This window comes from Oryctolagus cuniculus, chromosome 4 (genome assembly GCF_964237555.1).
Source record: "Oryctolagus cuniculus chromosome 4, mOryCun1.1, whole genome shotgun sequence".
NCBI lineage: Eukaryota > Metazoa > Chordata > Mammalia > Lagomorpha > Leporidae > Oryctolagus > Oryctolagus cuniculus.
Genome location: NC_091435.1, coordinates 124,422,046 through 124,436,970, shown reverse-complemented (window position 1 = coordinate 124,436,970; position 14,925 = coordinate 124,422,046). Strand labels below are relative to the sequence as shown.

At 43.5% G+C, this 14,925-nt stretch overlaps 1 protein-coding gene across 3 annotated transcripts in view; it reads left to right on the top strand.

Annotated features, from left to right (window-relative positions):
- KCNAB1 (potassium voltage-gated channel subfamily A regulatory beta subunit 1) overlaps positions 1 to 14,925 on the top strand; it is a 454,438-nt gene that overhangs the window by 376,737 nt on the left and 62,776 nt on the right. For all 3 annotated transcript variants that reach the window (XM_008266198.4, XM_051858804.2, NM_001170956.1), the window contains 3 exon segments: positions 457 to 501; positions 4,548 to 4,592; positions 6,307 to 6,350. In XM_008266198.4, the coding sequence (XP_008264420.1) occupies positions 457 to 501; positions 4,548 to 4,592; positions 6,307 to 6,350 (134 nt within the window).

Below are 14,925 nucleotides of genomic sequence, written 5' to 3'. Positions count from 1 at the left end.
CTTTCTTCATTTATCCTGCAACATCACCTGGGGTCACTAGTTCTGCCTGAACAGTGTGAGGTCTCACTGTCCTCCCCAGTCACAACGGAGCAGTTCCACAGCAATTAGAAGGAAACCTTAACTCCCACCAGACACCAACAAGCGAGACATGTACACACGGGATCAGCGGGTCAAAAACACCAAACTGCCAAATGACTCTGCTGCTTCTCAGTACCAGGACTGCAGGCGGTCTCCTGCCAGCATGGCGGGATTTGGCAGGTGCCTCCGGATTGTTCCCGAGCAGGATTCTGCAGGCAAAGCAGAAACAGTGGAAACTGTGCTACCAGCCGAGAGCGGCTTCTATTTTCAGGATCCGTAGGCACACGAGAGCTCAAACAAGCAGTGGCTCTGGGGTTTTGGACTGACTCTTGCTTTTCTGGGACGTGATCCTAAGACCTGATCCGTTTCCCTCTGCAGGGCTGAAGTGATTCTGGGCAGCATCATCAAGAAGAAAGGCTGGAGGTACTGCATTTACCGTAATCCTTTTGTTATTTGTTAAGACTTGCTGCTTTTGCACCAGAGAAGGGAGCTGAAAGCACACGAAACAGGGCCAAAAGGCTGTCAGAAAACATCAAATATTGGTAAAGAAATCACTGATAGTGGTTTGAGCTAAATGCCAGCGAGTTCGTTGCTGGTGCTTTGAAAATTGTTGACTAGTCATTGATGACAACGAATCACCGAGGGGCTGAGCAGAAAAGAAGGTGGGAGTGTTCATGAGACATTGACGCAGAACAGAAAGTGACATTTTCATGGCTTATCACTGCCATTTGTGGTCATTTGAAGAAGGAAGCAAGTCGCAGGAAGCTGATTATCTCTACTCGTATATTTATGTTTGCTGCTCATTTTATTAACAACTCTGGGTTCAGAGAAATGATGCACGAAGAAGCCCTGGGGATAAATACCCCAAGGTTTTCTTACCTGAACACAACTAGCCAGCATCTCTCTTAGAAATCCAGTATCTGGGCATTCAGCAATGTGCTGCATCTGTTACTCTTGAGCTGTGTCTCCAAGAAACACTCAGAGATGTGCTTACATTTCCATTCCATCATCTTCTGCAGCTAAAGCCAGGGTAGGGAGGGGGTGAAGTTCTATGAGTTTCAGCCACCACAGCTACCGTCCCCCAGCAGGAGTAGAACCCGGCCAAGCCCACGGTCCTCCTGTGTTCCGGCATAGTATCTGGGATGGCGCTGTCAGAACAGGGCTGATACTAGTGAAGACAGCTGTGCAGCGAGCTTTGTTCTCTGGCGCACACACACCATGCACACTCAGCAGGTATCTTCTACAACTTCACCTAGGAAACAAGGACAGTCCCAAGACAGACTTTGTTCCGCCTTTGCACACGTCATTTGAGCTCCCTCTGGGAGCAAAAATGAGAAAGGTAGAACAGAGCCCCGTGTATTTTGGGTGCTTCTTATTCTTCACTCTGAGATAAACGTTTGCAAGGAACAGAGGGCCTTGTGGAAGTGGAAACCCAAACATTCGTGCAGATGTGAAGAAAGAAAATGTGGTGACCTATCTCCTTTCCTCCTCCTCTACTCCAGGAAACAAGGGGGCTACAAGAAAGCTTAACCTTAAATCTGGAAAGTAATTCACACCTCCATGCAGTCTTCTAGCTTGCCTGGCTTACTTTGGCACCCAGAATGCAAGTCCATCCATCACTGCCCACCTAGGGGCTGGATCGGTTACCCGTGGCTGCTGCAACAAAGCACCACAACCTAGGTGGCTTAAAACAGCAGATGTGTGTTCTGGCAGCCAGAAGTCCAATCAAGGTGTTGACAGGGCCATGCACTCCCTGAAACTCTGGGTAGAAATTCTTCCTTCCTTCTTCCTGGCCTCTGGTGGCTGCCAGCAAGCCTTGGCAAGTCTTGGCCTGCAGCCGCGGCCCGTCAACCTGGCCTCTGTCATCACACAGCCTTCTCACCATATGCGTCTGTGTGGTTCCTTATAAGAACGTCAGTCATACTGAAGTAGGACCCATCTCATCGTAACTAATTACGTCGACAATGACCTTCCTTCTAAGATAAGCTCACAGTCTACTGTAGTCAGGGTGAGGATTCTAGCATATCATTTTTGGGACATAATTTAACTTTTATTGTTTGTTTGTTTGTAAAGATTTATTTATTTATTTGAAAGGTGGAGTTACAGAGCAGAGGCAGAGAGAGAGAGGGTCTTCCATCCACTGGTTCACTAACCAAATGGCCACACTAGCCGGAGCTGGGCCAATCCGAAGCCAGGAGCCAGGAGCTTCTTCCAGGTCTCCCACGCAGGTGCAGGGGTCCAAGGACTTAGGCCATCCTCCACTGCTTTCCCAGGCCATAACAGAGAGCTGGATCAGAAGTGGAGCAGCCGGGACTTGAACCAGCGCCTGCATGGGATGCTGACACTACAGGTGGTGGCTTTACCTGCTACACCCAGTGCCAGCCCCCATAATTTAACACAGAAACCTGTGTGCCAAGTCTACCAATAGTATGGTGAGAGGTGCAGCAAAGTGTAGACTGCACAAGCACACCTGAAGAAGCAGGGGAAGCATAGTACCCTAGCTTTTTTCTCTCTCCACACCCAGAGAGCATGTAATCACTCTCCATAGTGGCAGAGCCTTGTAGAAAATAGACTGATGTGTGTATTTCACAAACTGCCTTTCAGTCTGACAAATAAAAACTCTCCCTATCACCTTGCAGCAGCCTACTTATTTCAGTTCCCATTCTCCCGCTAGAGACGAGTGACAAGATCAACAGGATCATTACATAACTGAGCCTGTAAATGCTGTGTCAACCGCACAGCTGCCCTCTGGCCTCGGTGCCTCCACCTGCTAGCTGTGATCCAGGGCAAGCTGCTTTACTTCACCGGTTCTCAGTTTCCCCATCTGTACAATGGATGGCCTAACTGTGCATGAAGTGTCTCACTAACAAGGCTCCTTGGTTTTGGAAGGTTGTGCTGAATCGCTGGAAAATATACTATCATTCCTCAGCTTTGGAGGAGTCCCTGGAAGACCTTGCCTTTGAATCAGCGATTATTTGCCAGGCTGCTGTCTCCTCTTGCCACTTGAACGCAAATGTTAGTGTGCACACCCATAAAGGGCCAACAATTTACAGAAAGCCTGACTTTGGGAAAATAAGCATCTAGTGGTGTTTGGGTAAAATGCGCAGCTCTGGCAAGCCTAACAGCTCCGAATAATCAAAAGGGCTGCGCTCATTTTTCATACCATTCCATCCAGCTTTCGCTGAAGGTTGAAAGTATTTGCTAAAGGAGACCTCACTCCCCTGTGGCAGATTGCTATAATAATAAGTATCGTCAAGTTGATGGATTAACCTGCAAAATACCTCAGCCCATTTGGGATATGTAATCTCCAGATGCATTTATCAGTAGACCTTCCATTACAGGGATTCAAATTACTTTTCAGGGAATTAACTTGTGCAGGATGGGGTTGCCAACATTTTCAACAAATTTTTCGTGTTACAACCAACTTGTCAGAGCTGTCCCTGTCATCCCCAGTTGGTTATCAGCAATCACACTAGGCTTTTATACCTGAGAATCCCAAGGTATGGAGTCCAGTGCTGATGGAATTACAAATGCCTTATTTCAAATACTCCCAAAGTTTGGTCTTAACCTCTGAATTGCAAATGATTTTTTTTCTAGACCAATTCAATTGGGTTCCATATCTAGAGAAACAAACTTGCTCTGAGATCTGCCTCCCAATTTTAAATTAGATGCCTATATTTCTCAAAACATATTATTTTGTATTCCTTGACCATGATGCTAAGATTGCATTTTCTGCCCTTGGGTGTAGCTTAGAGAAGGAAATAAGTTTCCTGACAAGATTCCCACATTTCATTCCCTTAGATGTCGGGTGGTAGAGCCTTGAGTTAAAGACTTGAAGACTCTTTTCCTAAAGTGACATGACTGTTTAATAAGGCACTCAAAGAAATTGTTTTCCTCTTTATTCTCAACATTTATTGGCCATTATATTTTACTTTATCATTCGTGTTTCTATGTAGTGAGTTCCTGCCCATGAATGTGATGGTGCAGGATATAATATATCAGGGCCAGTAGGGTCCCTGGTCCTTGGCAGAGACTGGACTTCATCCCAGGGAAAGTACATGGGTAATTGATATTATGTCAAATGGCAAATATGTGTTAACTGGTGGCTGCTAATTTGAGCCACCAAGATAATCAATCCATCCTCTAGGTCATCTCACTTACATTCCATGTTCAATTTTTATCCCTCCAAGCTGGCCTCCCCCGCCCTCCTTCTCAAGCTCCACCCTCCATCCCCAGCCAAAGGTCACTTCCCATCAACCTCTTCCTCTAAGATCTGGCTTCAAGACCCTGCCCATTGGATCTCCATTGTCCTTGCATCTCGATGACATGAATCGACAAGTTTAACTCCTTACTGATTTTTTTAAATGTGGAACACAATAGCAACTTGTTTCTGGTGCTATAATAATAATATGATAGGTCCTACAATCTGCAATTTATTTACTCTTTCTGTTTGTCTGTTTGATATACAGGAGGTCCAGCCTGGTCATAACAACCAAGCTCTACTGGGGTGGAAAGTAAGTTGAACGCTTTTTATCTTCTCTATCAGACAGGAAACAACTAGTCATTCATGCTTTTATCCTTGAAGGCAACAACTTTATATCTAATGTAAGAAATTAATTGCCTTGCAGAGAGATTTTTTTCACTCTAAGGAAATAGCAGTTAGCCTATGATTCCATTTTTACAAGATACTCTCAAAGAAACTTATTCCAAAGCATGTGGTCACTTGTTACTAAGTGATTCATTGAGATTTTTCAAATACCAAACTCATATTAGAACCATTTGCAAAAGAGACTTCAAATTCCAGGAAAAGCAAATAAACACAAGGCATCACAGAAGAAAACCACTCAAATCTGCCAAAACTCAGAGACTTCAACTGAATGCAAAGATAAAAATATCTTGGCTGGCTCCACAAGTAAGCCTCTGATATTTTCTACAGCGGGCTCCAAAAGAGACTACCTCATTGGAGAGTGACAGGAGCTACCTGTGTCACTGGCTGTCAGGAAAAATGAAAAGGAAGTCTTCCCTCTCTTGTGGAGTGGAGAGAGAATTTCACGGGCTGAATGGGCTCCTAAGGGGCCAGCCTGCCAGTATTTGAACTGGTACTTAAATTCATTAGTGGGAATTATATTAAAAAAATCAAGCTAATCCATGTACTGGAGCAATTGTTGGCTCTGTGCTTTTTTGAGGAAATTTCAGAGAATGATGGAATCTTAACCAAAAAAAAAGCAAACAAACAAATTTTATTTACTTCCTATAGATAGTAAGGCAACATTTTTAATCAAAATATATGTGTATGTACACACACACTCGTATTCTGTTGTTTTTCAGCCAGTTGCTAATGCGATGGCGACAGAAAGATGGAATTTAGATTTTCATTGCTGTCACGGTCTGTATAAAAATGAAGCAACAGAGTGCCAGTGAGAAGTGTGGATTTTGTTATCTATGCTTTGATTTGCAGTGTCATTGCTTGATGCTCTGGCAATGATACACAAAACTTGCTTATATGTCTAGAAATAAACATGAAATTGGGCACTCTGCAAGTAGAGTACTATACCAATATTATCTAATATAAAAGACACAGATAAAGGTACAGTCACAGTGCTACTATTTTACAATGAGGCTATCAAAGATTGATATTGAATAAACACTTCATCAATTCTTTAAAATTCAAGGTTCTTTCTATTAAGACAGAGCTTGAGAATTGCCCAAGAGGCAAAAGCCTTCATCATGAAAGTCTGTCTATTTTCAGGATGTGTTACATTTTAAAGGAATAGTTGTTAAATGTCTTTAAAGGCCAAGACACTTTCAAATTTACTTCCTTTCTCAGAAATGGCAAAGAGATCAATAGCCTGCCAATCTTGTCATTTTTTTTCCTTTTGGCCAGGTTACCAGCAAGGTGAGAAAGTTGAACTGTGCCTCAAATTACATATGGACAAGGTGTGCACGGCTGAGTTGTTATTAACTTGAACCTGGTGCTGAGCGATATTAATGGTGTGGTGACAGTCATGGCTAATTCATCTCCGGGGGTCTCCAAAGAAAAGTGCTCACTCGGTGTTCCCTCTCCTGCCTCCAGAATTCGCTGAGAACAGGGTAGAGAGTAGCAATTCAGCCTAAGTAGGAATGATTTTTTATGCTTTTGAAACAGATTTCACACACACACACACACACACAGACACACACACACACACACCTCTCTACTCAAAGCCATTTACTTCTCTTTCTTGGCAGAGCGGAAACAGAGAGAGGATTGTCAAGAAAGCACATTATTGAAGGTGAGTGCTGCTGCTTCAATTTTACTTTTGTGTGTGGGCTCCTGACTCAAGAAAGGTGTCAACCAAATAGCTGCCAAGCACAATGCAGGAGAGAAAAAGAATCTTATAAGAACAATCAACAAAGTTTCTTCCTGGAGTTCAGTATAGGGCTTGCAGAGACACAGAGGGGAACATGGATACTCAAAAGAAAAAGGTTTGGCCAGCGCCGCCTGCGGTGCCAGCACCCTGGGTCCTGGTCCTGGTTGGGACGCCAGATTCTGTCCCGGTTGCTCCTCTTCCAGGCCAGCTCTCTGCTGTGGCCCGGGAGTGCAGTGGAGGATGGCCCAAGTCCTTGGGCCCTGCACCCACATGGGAGACCAGGAAGAAGCACCTGGCTCCTGGCTTCGGATCGGCACAGCACGCTGGCCGTAGCGTCCATTTGGGGGGTGAACCAACGGAAAGGAAAACCTTTCTCTCTGTCTCTCTCACTGTCTAACTCTGTCTGTCAAAAAAAAAAAAGAAAAAGAAAAAGAAAAAAGCCAAACATCTAGAATATTTCTCATTTATAACCATGACTAATATTAATAAATCACTCCCATAAGACTATCTGAAGCAGATTTTATTGAGATATAATGTACATGCCTTAAAAGTTAACCAATTTAAATTGTACAGTTGGTTACCTCTGAATGTAATTACAGAATGGAGCAAAAATCACCATCACCAAACGTAAAAACATTTTGTCATCCCTAAGAGAGATTTTGTGCCCAAAGAAGTGACTTCTCCTTCCTTCCTCACTGCCTCTCATGGTCCCAAGCAACTAGGAATCTTTTTTTGTCTAGAAATTTGACAAGTTTGGACATTTCATATAAATGAGATGATACAAAACATGAACTATTGTGACTGCTTCTTTTACTTACCTACCGTCATCCATGTAGTAGCGTGTATCAGCACTTCATTCCTCTTATTTTTGCCAAGTAATATTCCCCTGTACGGACATACCACATTTTGTTCACCCAAATATCACCTGATGTACCTTTGGCTTGTTTCTACCTTTGGCTGTTATGAAAAACGCTGCTGTGAATATTTATACACAAGCTTTCATGGAGGCATGTTAAGACCACTACATTTTTTAAAAAGTATATACATGAGGAAACATTACTACTGGGTATTAACTGAGACTCAGGTGCCATTGCTTTTGCAATGAAACTCAAACTTCGTATAGTTTAGAAATTAACAGGAAATGCATGAAGCAGCCTGTGAGAACTACTATTCTCCTTCAGTGTGAGGTTTGTTAGAATGGGGAATAATGGGGGCCGGCGCCATGGCTCACTTGGTTAATCCTCCGCCTGCTGCACTGGCATCCCATTTGGGCGCCGGGTTCTAGTCGCGGTTGCTCCTCTTCCAGTCCAGCTCTCTGCTGTGGCCCGGGAGGGCAGTGGAGGATGGCCCAAGTGTTTGGGCTCCTGCACCCACATGGGAGACCAGGAGGAAGCGCCTGGCTCCTGGCTTCGGATCGGCACAGCGCACCGGCCGTGGTGGCCATTTAGGGGGTGAACCAACAGAAGGAAGACCTTTCTCTCTGTCTCTCTCTCTCACTGTCTAACTCTGCCTGTCAAAAAAAAAATGGTTCTAGTATTCAATCATTTTATTTAAAAAGGAGGCTTTTGAAGTCAAAAATCATAAATGGGTACTTACGTTCGTTCATTTGTGTGCATTTTTTTTAAAGATTTATTTTATTTATTTGAAAGAGTTACAGAGAGAGGTAGAGACAGAGAGAGAGGTCTTCAATCTACTGGTTCACTCCCTAGATGGCTGCAACGGCCAGAGCTGTGCCAATCTGAAGCCAGGAGCCAGGAGCTTCTTCCTGGTCTCCCATGCAAGTGCAGGGGCCCAAGGACTTGGGCTATCTTCTACTGCTATCCCAGGCCATAGCAGAGAGCCGGATCAGAAGAGGAGCAGCCGGGATTAGAACCAGCACCCATATGGTTGCCAGCGCTTCAGGCCAGGGCGTTAACCCACTGTACCGCAGCGCTGGCCGCATTTGTGTGCACTTTTAACAATAATTATATCTTTCCATTGTCTCCAAAGTTTTTTATGAGTTTGATGTTTCTTACTAACTGCTTTTAACATATTTGTAGGCCTATGGGCTTACAAATCAGACATATGTTTGATCATGTTCCAACTCTGTCACTGATGAGTGGAGTGACTTTGTACAAATTACTTAACCCCACTAAGCCTCAGTCTCTGTGACTATAAAACAGACTGTAAATAGTCTTACCTCACAGGGTTACTATACGGGGATTGAACTTAGACAAACCACATTGAGCGTCATGTCCATCACATAATAAACTTTTTTGTCATCATTATCACCATCCTCACCATCCTCACCACCATTATTGCTTTTCTAAGTGCATTCCCCCTCAGTCTGTGTTCTGTGGCTAAGGACACTCTTTGTTAAGAAGGTGACATTTGAGGCTACCACAATGAATGAGGACTTTCTAGTACCAGAGAAAGCTTGCAAATTCCTTGCTCAAACATAATCCATTCTCAGGCCTTAGTGCTCAATTTTACTTTATTCTACTTGAGAGGCAAGGAGACAGAAACAGCTAGTCAGAGATCCATCTACTGATTCACTCCCCAAATGCCTGCAATAGCCAGGGCTAAACCAGTCTGAAACCAGGAAAAAGGAACTGCATCCAGGTTTTCCAAATGGGTGGCAGGGACCCAACTACTTGAGCCATCACAGGCTGCTTCCCAGGGTGTACATTAGTAGGAATCTGGAATGGGGATTGGGGCCAGACTCGAGCCCATGCATTCCAATATGGTGTGTGGACATCCCAAGCAAGGCTCCAACAGCAAGGCCAAACACTCACTCCTTAGTGTCCAATTTGACACTAAAGTCAGACCCAACCTAACTCATGGCTATGTCCTTCCCCACAGAATTTGTCAACAAGAAGTAACTCAGAGGGCTGCTGGAAAGGTTTTGGGTTTCTTGTTTTGTTTTGCTTTCTTCTCTTTTTTTCTGAACCTTTTTGATTAGAAGAGAGAAATTCAGAAAATGGTTCACACTGGTAATCAACAGATACAAAATCAAAGAGAAAAAGAACGGCAACAGTCTTCCCCAGCTATCTATTGCTTTCACATCTGCGGATGTGTGTGCAGAATTTTAGAATTCTCTCTCTGTCTCCAATCTATTTTCTCCAGGCTTCATACAACTTAATAGAAATTCCCTCTTAATTTCATCTCCTTTAAATAAGTCAGGAATTCTCTTAGGGACTAATCTCTCAGGATGGCTAAACCAGTTCAACTGAAATTCAAACTGACCCAGATTCAAACTTTAACATGAAATTGCAAACTTTTGGGATTGAGGAAGAATTGGGATCATTTACCACTCTGTAGCTATTGTTGGTGTGATTCTGCAGTTGACGGTTTCAGCCAAAGGCAAGGGCTCGTGAGTACAAGAAAGGCAGCTCAAAGGATATTTCTAGGCCAGCTGAAATTAAAGAGTGAATTTTATGGACGTGCAGGGACACGAGATTTCTAAAATCAAAATAAAGTCTGAAAGGTTTACAAAACATCATCCTTGGTTTCATTAGTATTTGTTCTTGATGAAGGAGACCTAGTTTAACCACAGAGATTCGTGTACACCTTAAGCTTGAGTAACACCGTTAAGAGCCCACATCATGTAGAGTTCAGCCTACCATGTGCTCACTAACCTTGACCTCCTGAGCTGGTTTTACAGTATGCAAAATGAGTTTTGCTTGTGCAGAGTATACTTTGGGGAAAAAAAAAACTGAGATGAAAAGGGTTTTTAATAAGCCCAAAGTCCTTGGCTTACATCCACTTTGGAATATCATCTCTGTAGATTCACAAGGAAGCAGAAGAAATTTCACTAATAGGTTTATTACATCTGCTTAGAATTCCAAGGTCCTTTCAAGGCTCTAAAATTCTACTTATTCATTCAGTCATTTCACAAACAGTCATTAAGCCCCAACTCGTGCCAATGTAAGAATTTAGCAGATCAAATTCCTTTAGTGCCTGACAGAGTAAGAAAATTGTTTGTGGGCTTTCACCGTCAAAAGCTGTGTCCAAGTCTACAATTGCCTATCAGAGAAGCAACAGTTTGGTTGTGTAATTCCAACGACAAACCCACTGTCACGTTGTAGGAATAGGAGAAGGAAGCAACCTGTGAATGCTCCGCTTCAAACACTCAGTGAATAACGGTAAACCCTACCCTCACAAACTTAAAAAAGTTATGATTTTTCTATTAAAAAATAAATTTTTTAAAGAAATGGCAATGAGTGTGGCCTAGCACCTCCTGAATTACTGCGGGTGGTTTTGGTACAGCAGGTAAGATGCTGCTTGGGACACCCACATCCCGTATTGGGGTGCATAGATTCAAGTTCCAGCTCTACTTCTGTTCCAGCTTCCTGCTAAGGCGCATCCTGAGAGGCAGCAGGTGATGGCTTGAGTACTTGGATCGCATGCAGGAAACGAGATGGAGTTCCTGCCTCCCGGTTTTGTCCTGGCCCAACCCTAGCTGTTGCCAGCATTTAGGAAGTGAACCAGTAGATGAAAGATTTCACTCTCTCTTTCTCTGTCTCTCTGCCTTTCAAATAAGGTGATTAAAAAAATCAAAATAAATGGATTCACTGTAAGATTCCTTTCCAGGGCACCATGTTCATGTAAACTTACATCACCCACCCAAAATAACCATGCTTTATAATGGGAGGCACAGTTCCATATGTGAGTCTAATACAGTGCAACCTTGAGAAAAAGAAGCAGATCTGTCTTGAATTTTCGCTGAGAGATCTGCTGAAAAGAAACTAAAAATTACATAAGAAAAAAAAATGTACATTATTTAAGGCGACGTTTTCTTTCAAGCCAGATAGGGGAGTGGGTGTGTGGTAGATGTGGAAGGCCACAACCTAGCCTATTTGAATAGAACCCTTGCAGAGTTGCTTGACGATGGATTTCCTGGTTTCTACACCGTTCAACCTGCCACACTGAACACCAGACCCACCTCTACCCGTGCCAATCTGCTTAGCTTCTGGAATAGGTATATTTCTTTAGAAACTTGTGAAATAGGATAAAGTTGAACTAAGGCTCACTTTCTAAACAATATGGTTCCTGTTCAACTGCAGAACCTAAGGAAAAATGAGCTTAGATTTCTTTTTACTGTCCTCACTTTCTTGAAAGCAATTTTCTTTACATAATTTATTATCCTGTGGGCTTTTGAGAGATGGCCAGTTAACATCTAGTTATCTCCTCATGGGCAGGGAGGTTTCTTCTGCTTCTCTTTGCATTTACCCCCCACCCCAGGCCTTGGGTTGGTGCCCAGGGACTGGCTAACGTCAGAAGTGCCTTCTGCAAGTGCACTCGCTGCCCTTGAGCACTTACCTCCTTAGGTTTTGATTACACCCCCACTCCTGTCTGGAGCCAAGGTTAATGCATTTTTGCATGTCTACTTAAACTTAAAACAATGCCTGGCCCCCAGCCAGTGCTCAACAAACACTTGCTAAATGGAGATAGAACATGACTGCTTGTTGGTTGGAGCTATACCCTAAATGGCTCTTAAGGAGACCAATGTTGATCATGTCTTTCTATTCCTATGATGGACCTGTTCCTACAAGATTAATGCACCCAAACAGAAAAGGGCAAGGCTACCTGATTAGATTTTCAGCCACAGGAGAGATCAAAGCAGAAAGACTATCTTGCTCCCTTTTATCTTTGGGTAGATAAGGAACAGGCTGTGAGAGGCTAAGGACATCTGGAGGTCATTCAGGTCCACCCAAATGACTACCCTTGGTCTCAAACCCTGTGCCTCACTCACCTCCCTTGAACGCAAGAGCAGTCCATCCAGCTGCCAAAGCTGCGCGCGGGTGATTGATGTGTCACCTCGACCTAACCCAGCTCCCACCACTCCCTGCAGCCAGCTTTGTCCCTCACTTCCTCATCTTAGGAACAGTCACCTCCCTTGTCAGGTCAAGCACCGAAGAGTCTCCCTTGATGCCTCTCAGCTCTACATCCTGTGTCCAGCACATCCGCTGCTCCTCTTCTTCTGACCTGTGTGCGCTTCAGAGTGGCCGCCCTGGTCTCCATGCTGCTTTGACTCTTCTTCCCCTACAGGCAGAGCCATCAGTTCCAACCAGAAAACTCAGGTTACTGCCTCCCACCTCCCCCTTTAATCCCTCCCCCTTTACTCCCCACCACTCTCTTGCCACTTGCCAATGTTTCTAAACTTCACATAGAAGAAAATCCAAAATCCATGCCCAAACTTTCAGAGTGAGTAGCTAGCCAGTGTGTCTTATGGATACAAAGCTGGCATAGGGGTGACGGCTGACACAGCACACCGTTTCTTATATTCTTACATGAGTACACTAGAGTCTTTGCCCAAAATCAAGACAGAGTATGAGGAATAACCAAATCCAACGAGACTTGCTTTCATATCAAGTCTGTGTCATTACGGGCACACATTATAACTTCGAACAATGAACTTAGGCCAGTATATGCTTTCCATGTGCACTCTTGGCTCCTTAGGGATGAAGACTGTGCACTTGTAAACCCAGAGTCTGGCAAAGTGGCACGATCAAATTGGAACCTAATTCATCTTGGTGGCATGGAATAGTCAATTACTCAAGTCATGCCTAGTTCATGAAATACCTGATCATGCAGCCTTACAACTTACAACTGTGCCAAATAAGTCATAGCTTCCTCACCTACTTAACTCTTAGCCCACGTGGAGCTGTTTGAAAGAGGCAGAGTGGAAAGGGGGTCATGATCAGAAGGATGGACATTTGTTTCCAGTGCCAGGCTTGGGCCAGAACTCAGTTAATGCCTCCCTCCCAAACCAGGGGGTCCGGTGAAAATGGGGAGCATTTAGTCTTTGGCTCTCTCCCTCTGAACATTTCCAGATGTGAACACCGCGGTATGATTAGCACACTAGATCTCTGTATACCCTTCCACAGCACTCTGGATCAACGATTCTGAAGATCTAAGTACTCTTAGACTGTAGCCCCGCAGCAGGCTAGACAGTAGTCACAGGAAGAAAAGTCAAAGCACCCAAGGGAGAGAGCACGCATGTTAGAGCACACATTTCCAACCTTGCAGACCTTGGGATTCTTGTTTGCTTGCTTGGCTATCCCCTTACCTCCTCCCTACACACATATCACATGGCTCATATCACAGCCTTTGTTAAGGTAAACTTAATTTCAAGCTGCTTCTTGAGACAGCTGGTGATACCCAGGGCCTGAGACTCTCGACAGTTTTGTAGGAGCAGGCGTTCGACCTCCTGACACGTGGCTGCCCCAATCTCTTCATCAAGGCTTCTAAGAAGCCACCTCCACTTTACAGACAACCCGTTCTCCGTGAACAGAAAATATTTCCGGAACTATATTCAAGCATTCCATTTTCCCGTCAGCAAAGTAACTGTGGCTGGCTGATAAACCAGTTTGAAAAATCAAATTTAAATGAGCCAAATTTAAATTTATAAGAGCCTCATTTAACATGCAATTAATTTTATGCCTGTAATAAAAAGAGAAAAATCTCCGGTCTTCTCAGGGAATTGCAGAGGCTGATAAGGAAATGCGGTGCCTCATGAAAAATGAGATAAAATGACTCCTGAAGACGGCCATCCTTGGTTACATAATATTATATACAATACATTCTATTTCAGGGAAGTATTAATTTTATTGAAATTAATTTTTTCTGAGTCCTCATAGAAATGTGACGAAATGCTTAGAGCTGACAAACAGGCTGTTGGTTCTAGAATTTTTGTGTGTGTGTTCTCACTCTCTCCTTTCTAGTACCTCCTCTTCGTGTTTTTGTTTATTACTGAAGAGGAGGAAATGATAGAAATGATGGGGCACAGCTATATTTCAGATTCTTTAACCTTAGTTCCAATTAATAAAATGTCACATAAACCCTTTGCTTGCTAACCTCTTTATTTTACTATTAAATCCATGTGTATTCGGATCCGGCTGAAAAGCCCATGAGAGTATTTCAGGCATGGAAAGCCAAGACACTCTGGCAAAAAAAAAAAAAAAAAAAAAAAAAAAACTAAATGAAAGATCTCTGTGAGTGAGATCCCAGTGGAAAGAACAGGTCTTCAAAGAAGGAGGTACCTTTCTCTGAAGGGGGAGAGAATTTCCACTTTGACTATGACCTTGTCTAACTAAGATAAGAGTCAGTGAACTCAAAAGGCTTCCATAGCCTTGGAAACTCATGACTGGAGCATAGGGAGATTACTGATGCCATAGACAGGAGTGTCAGTTTGTAAAGTCAACAACAGGAGTCACTGTGCACTTACTCCTCATGTAGGATCTCTGTCCTTAATGTGCTGTACATTGAGATTTAATGCTATAACGAGTACTCAAACAGTATTTTTCACTTTGTGTTTCTATGTGGGTGCAAACTGTTGAAATCTTTACTTAATGTATACTAAACTGATCTTCTGTATATATAGAAAATTGAAAATAAATCTTGATATGAATGGAAGGGGAGAGAGAGCGGGAAAGGGGAGGGTTGCGAGTGGGAGGGAAGTCATTGTGGGGGGAGCCAGTGTAATTCATAAGCTGTACTTTTTGGAAATCTATAT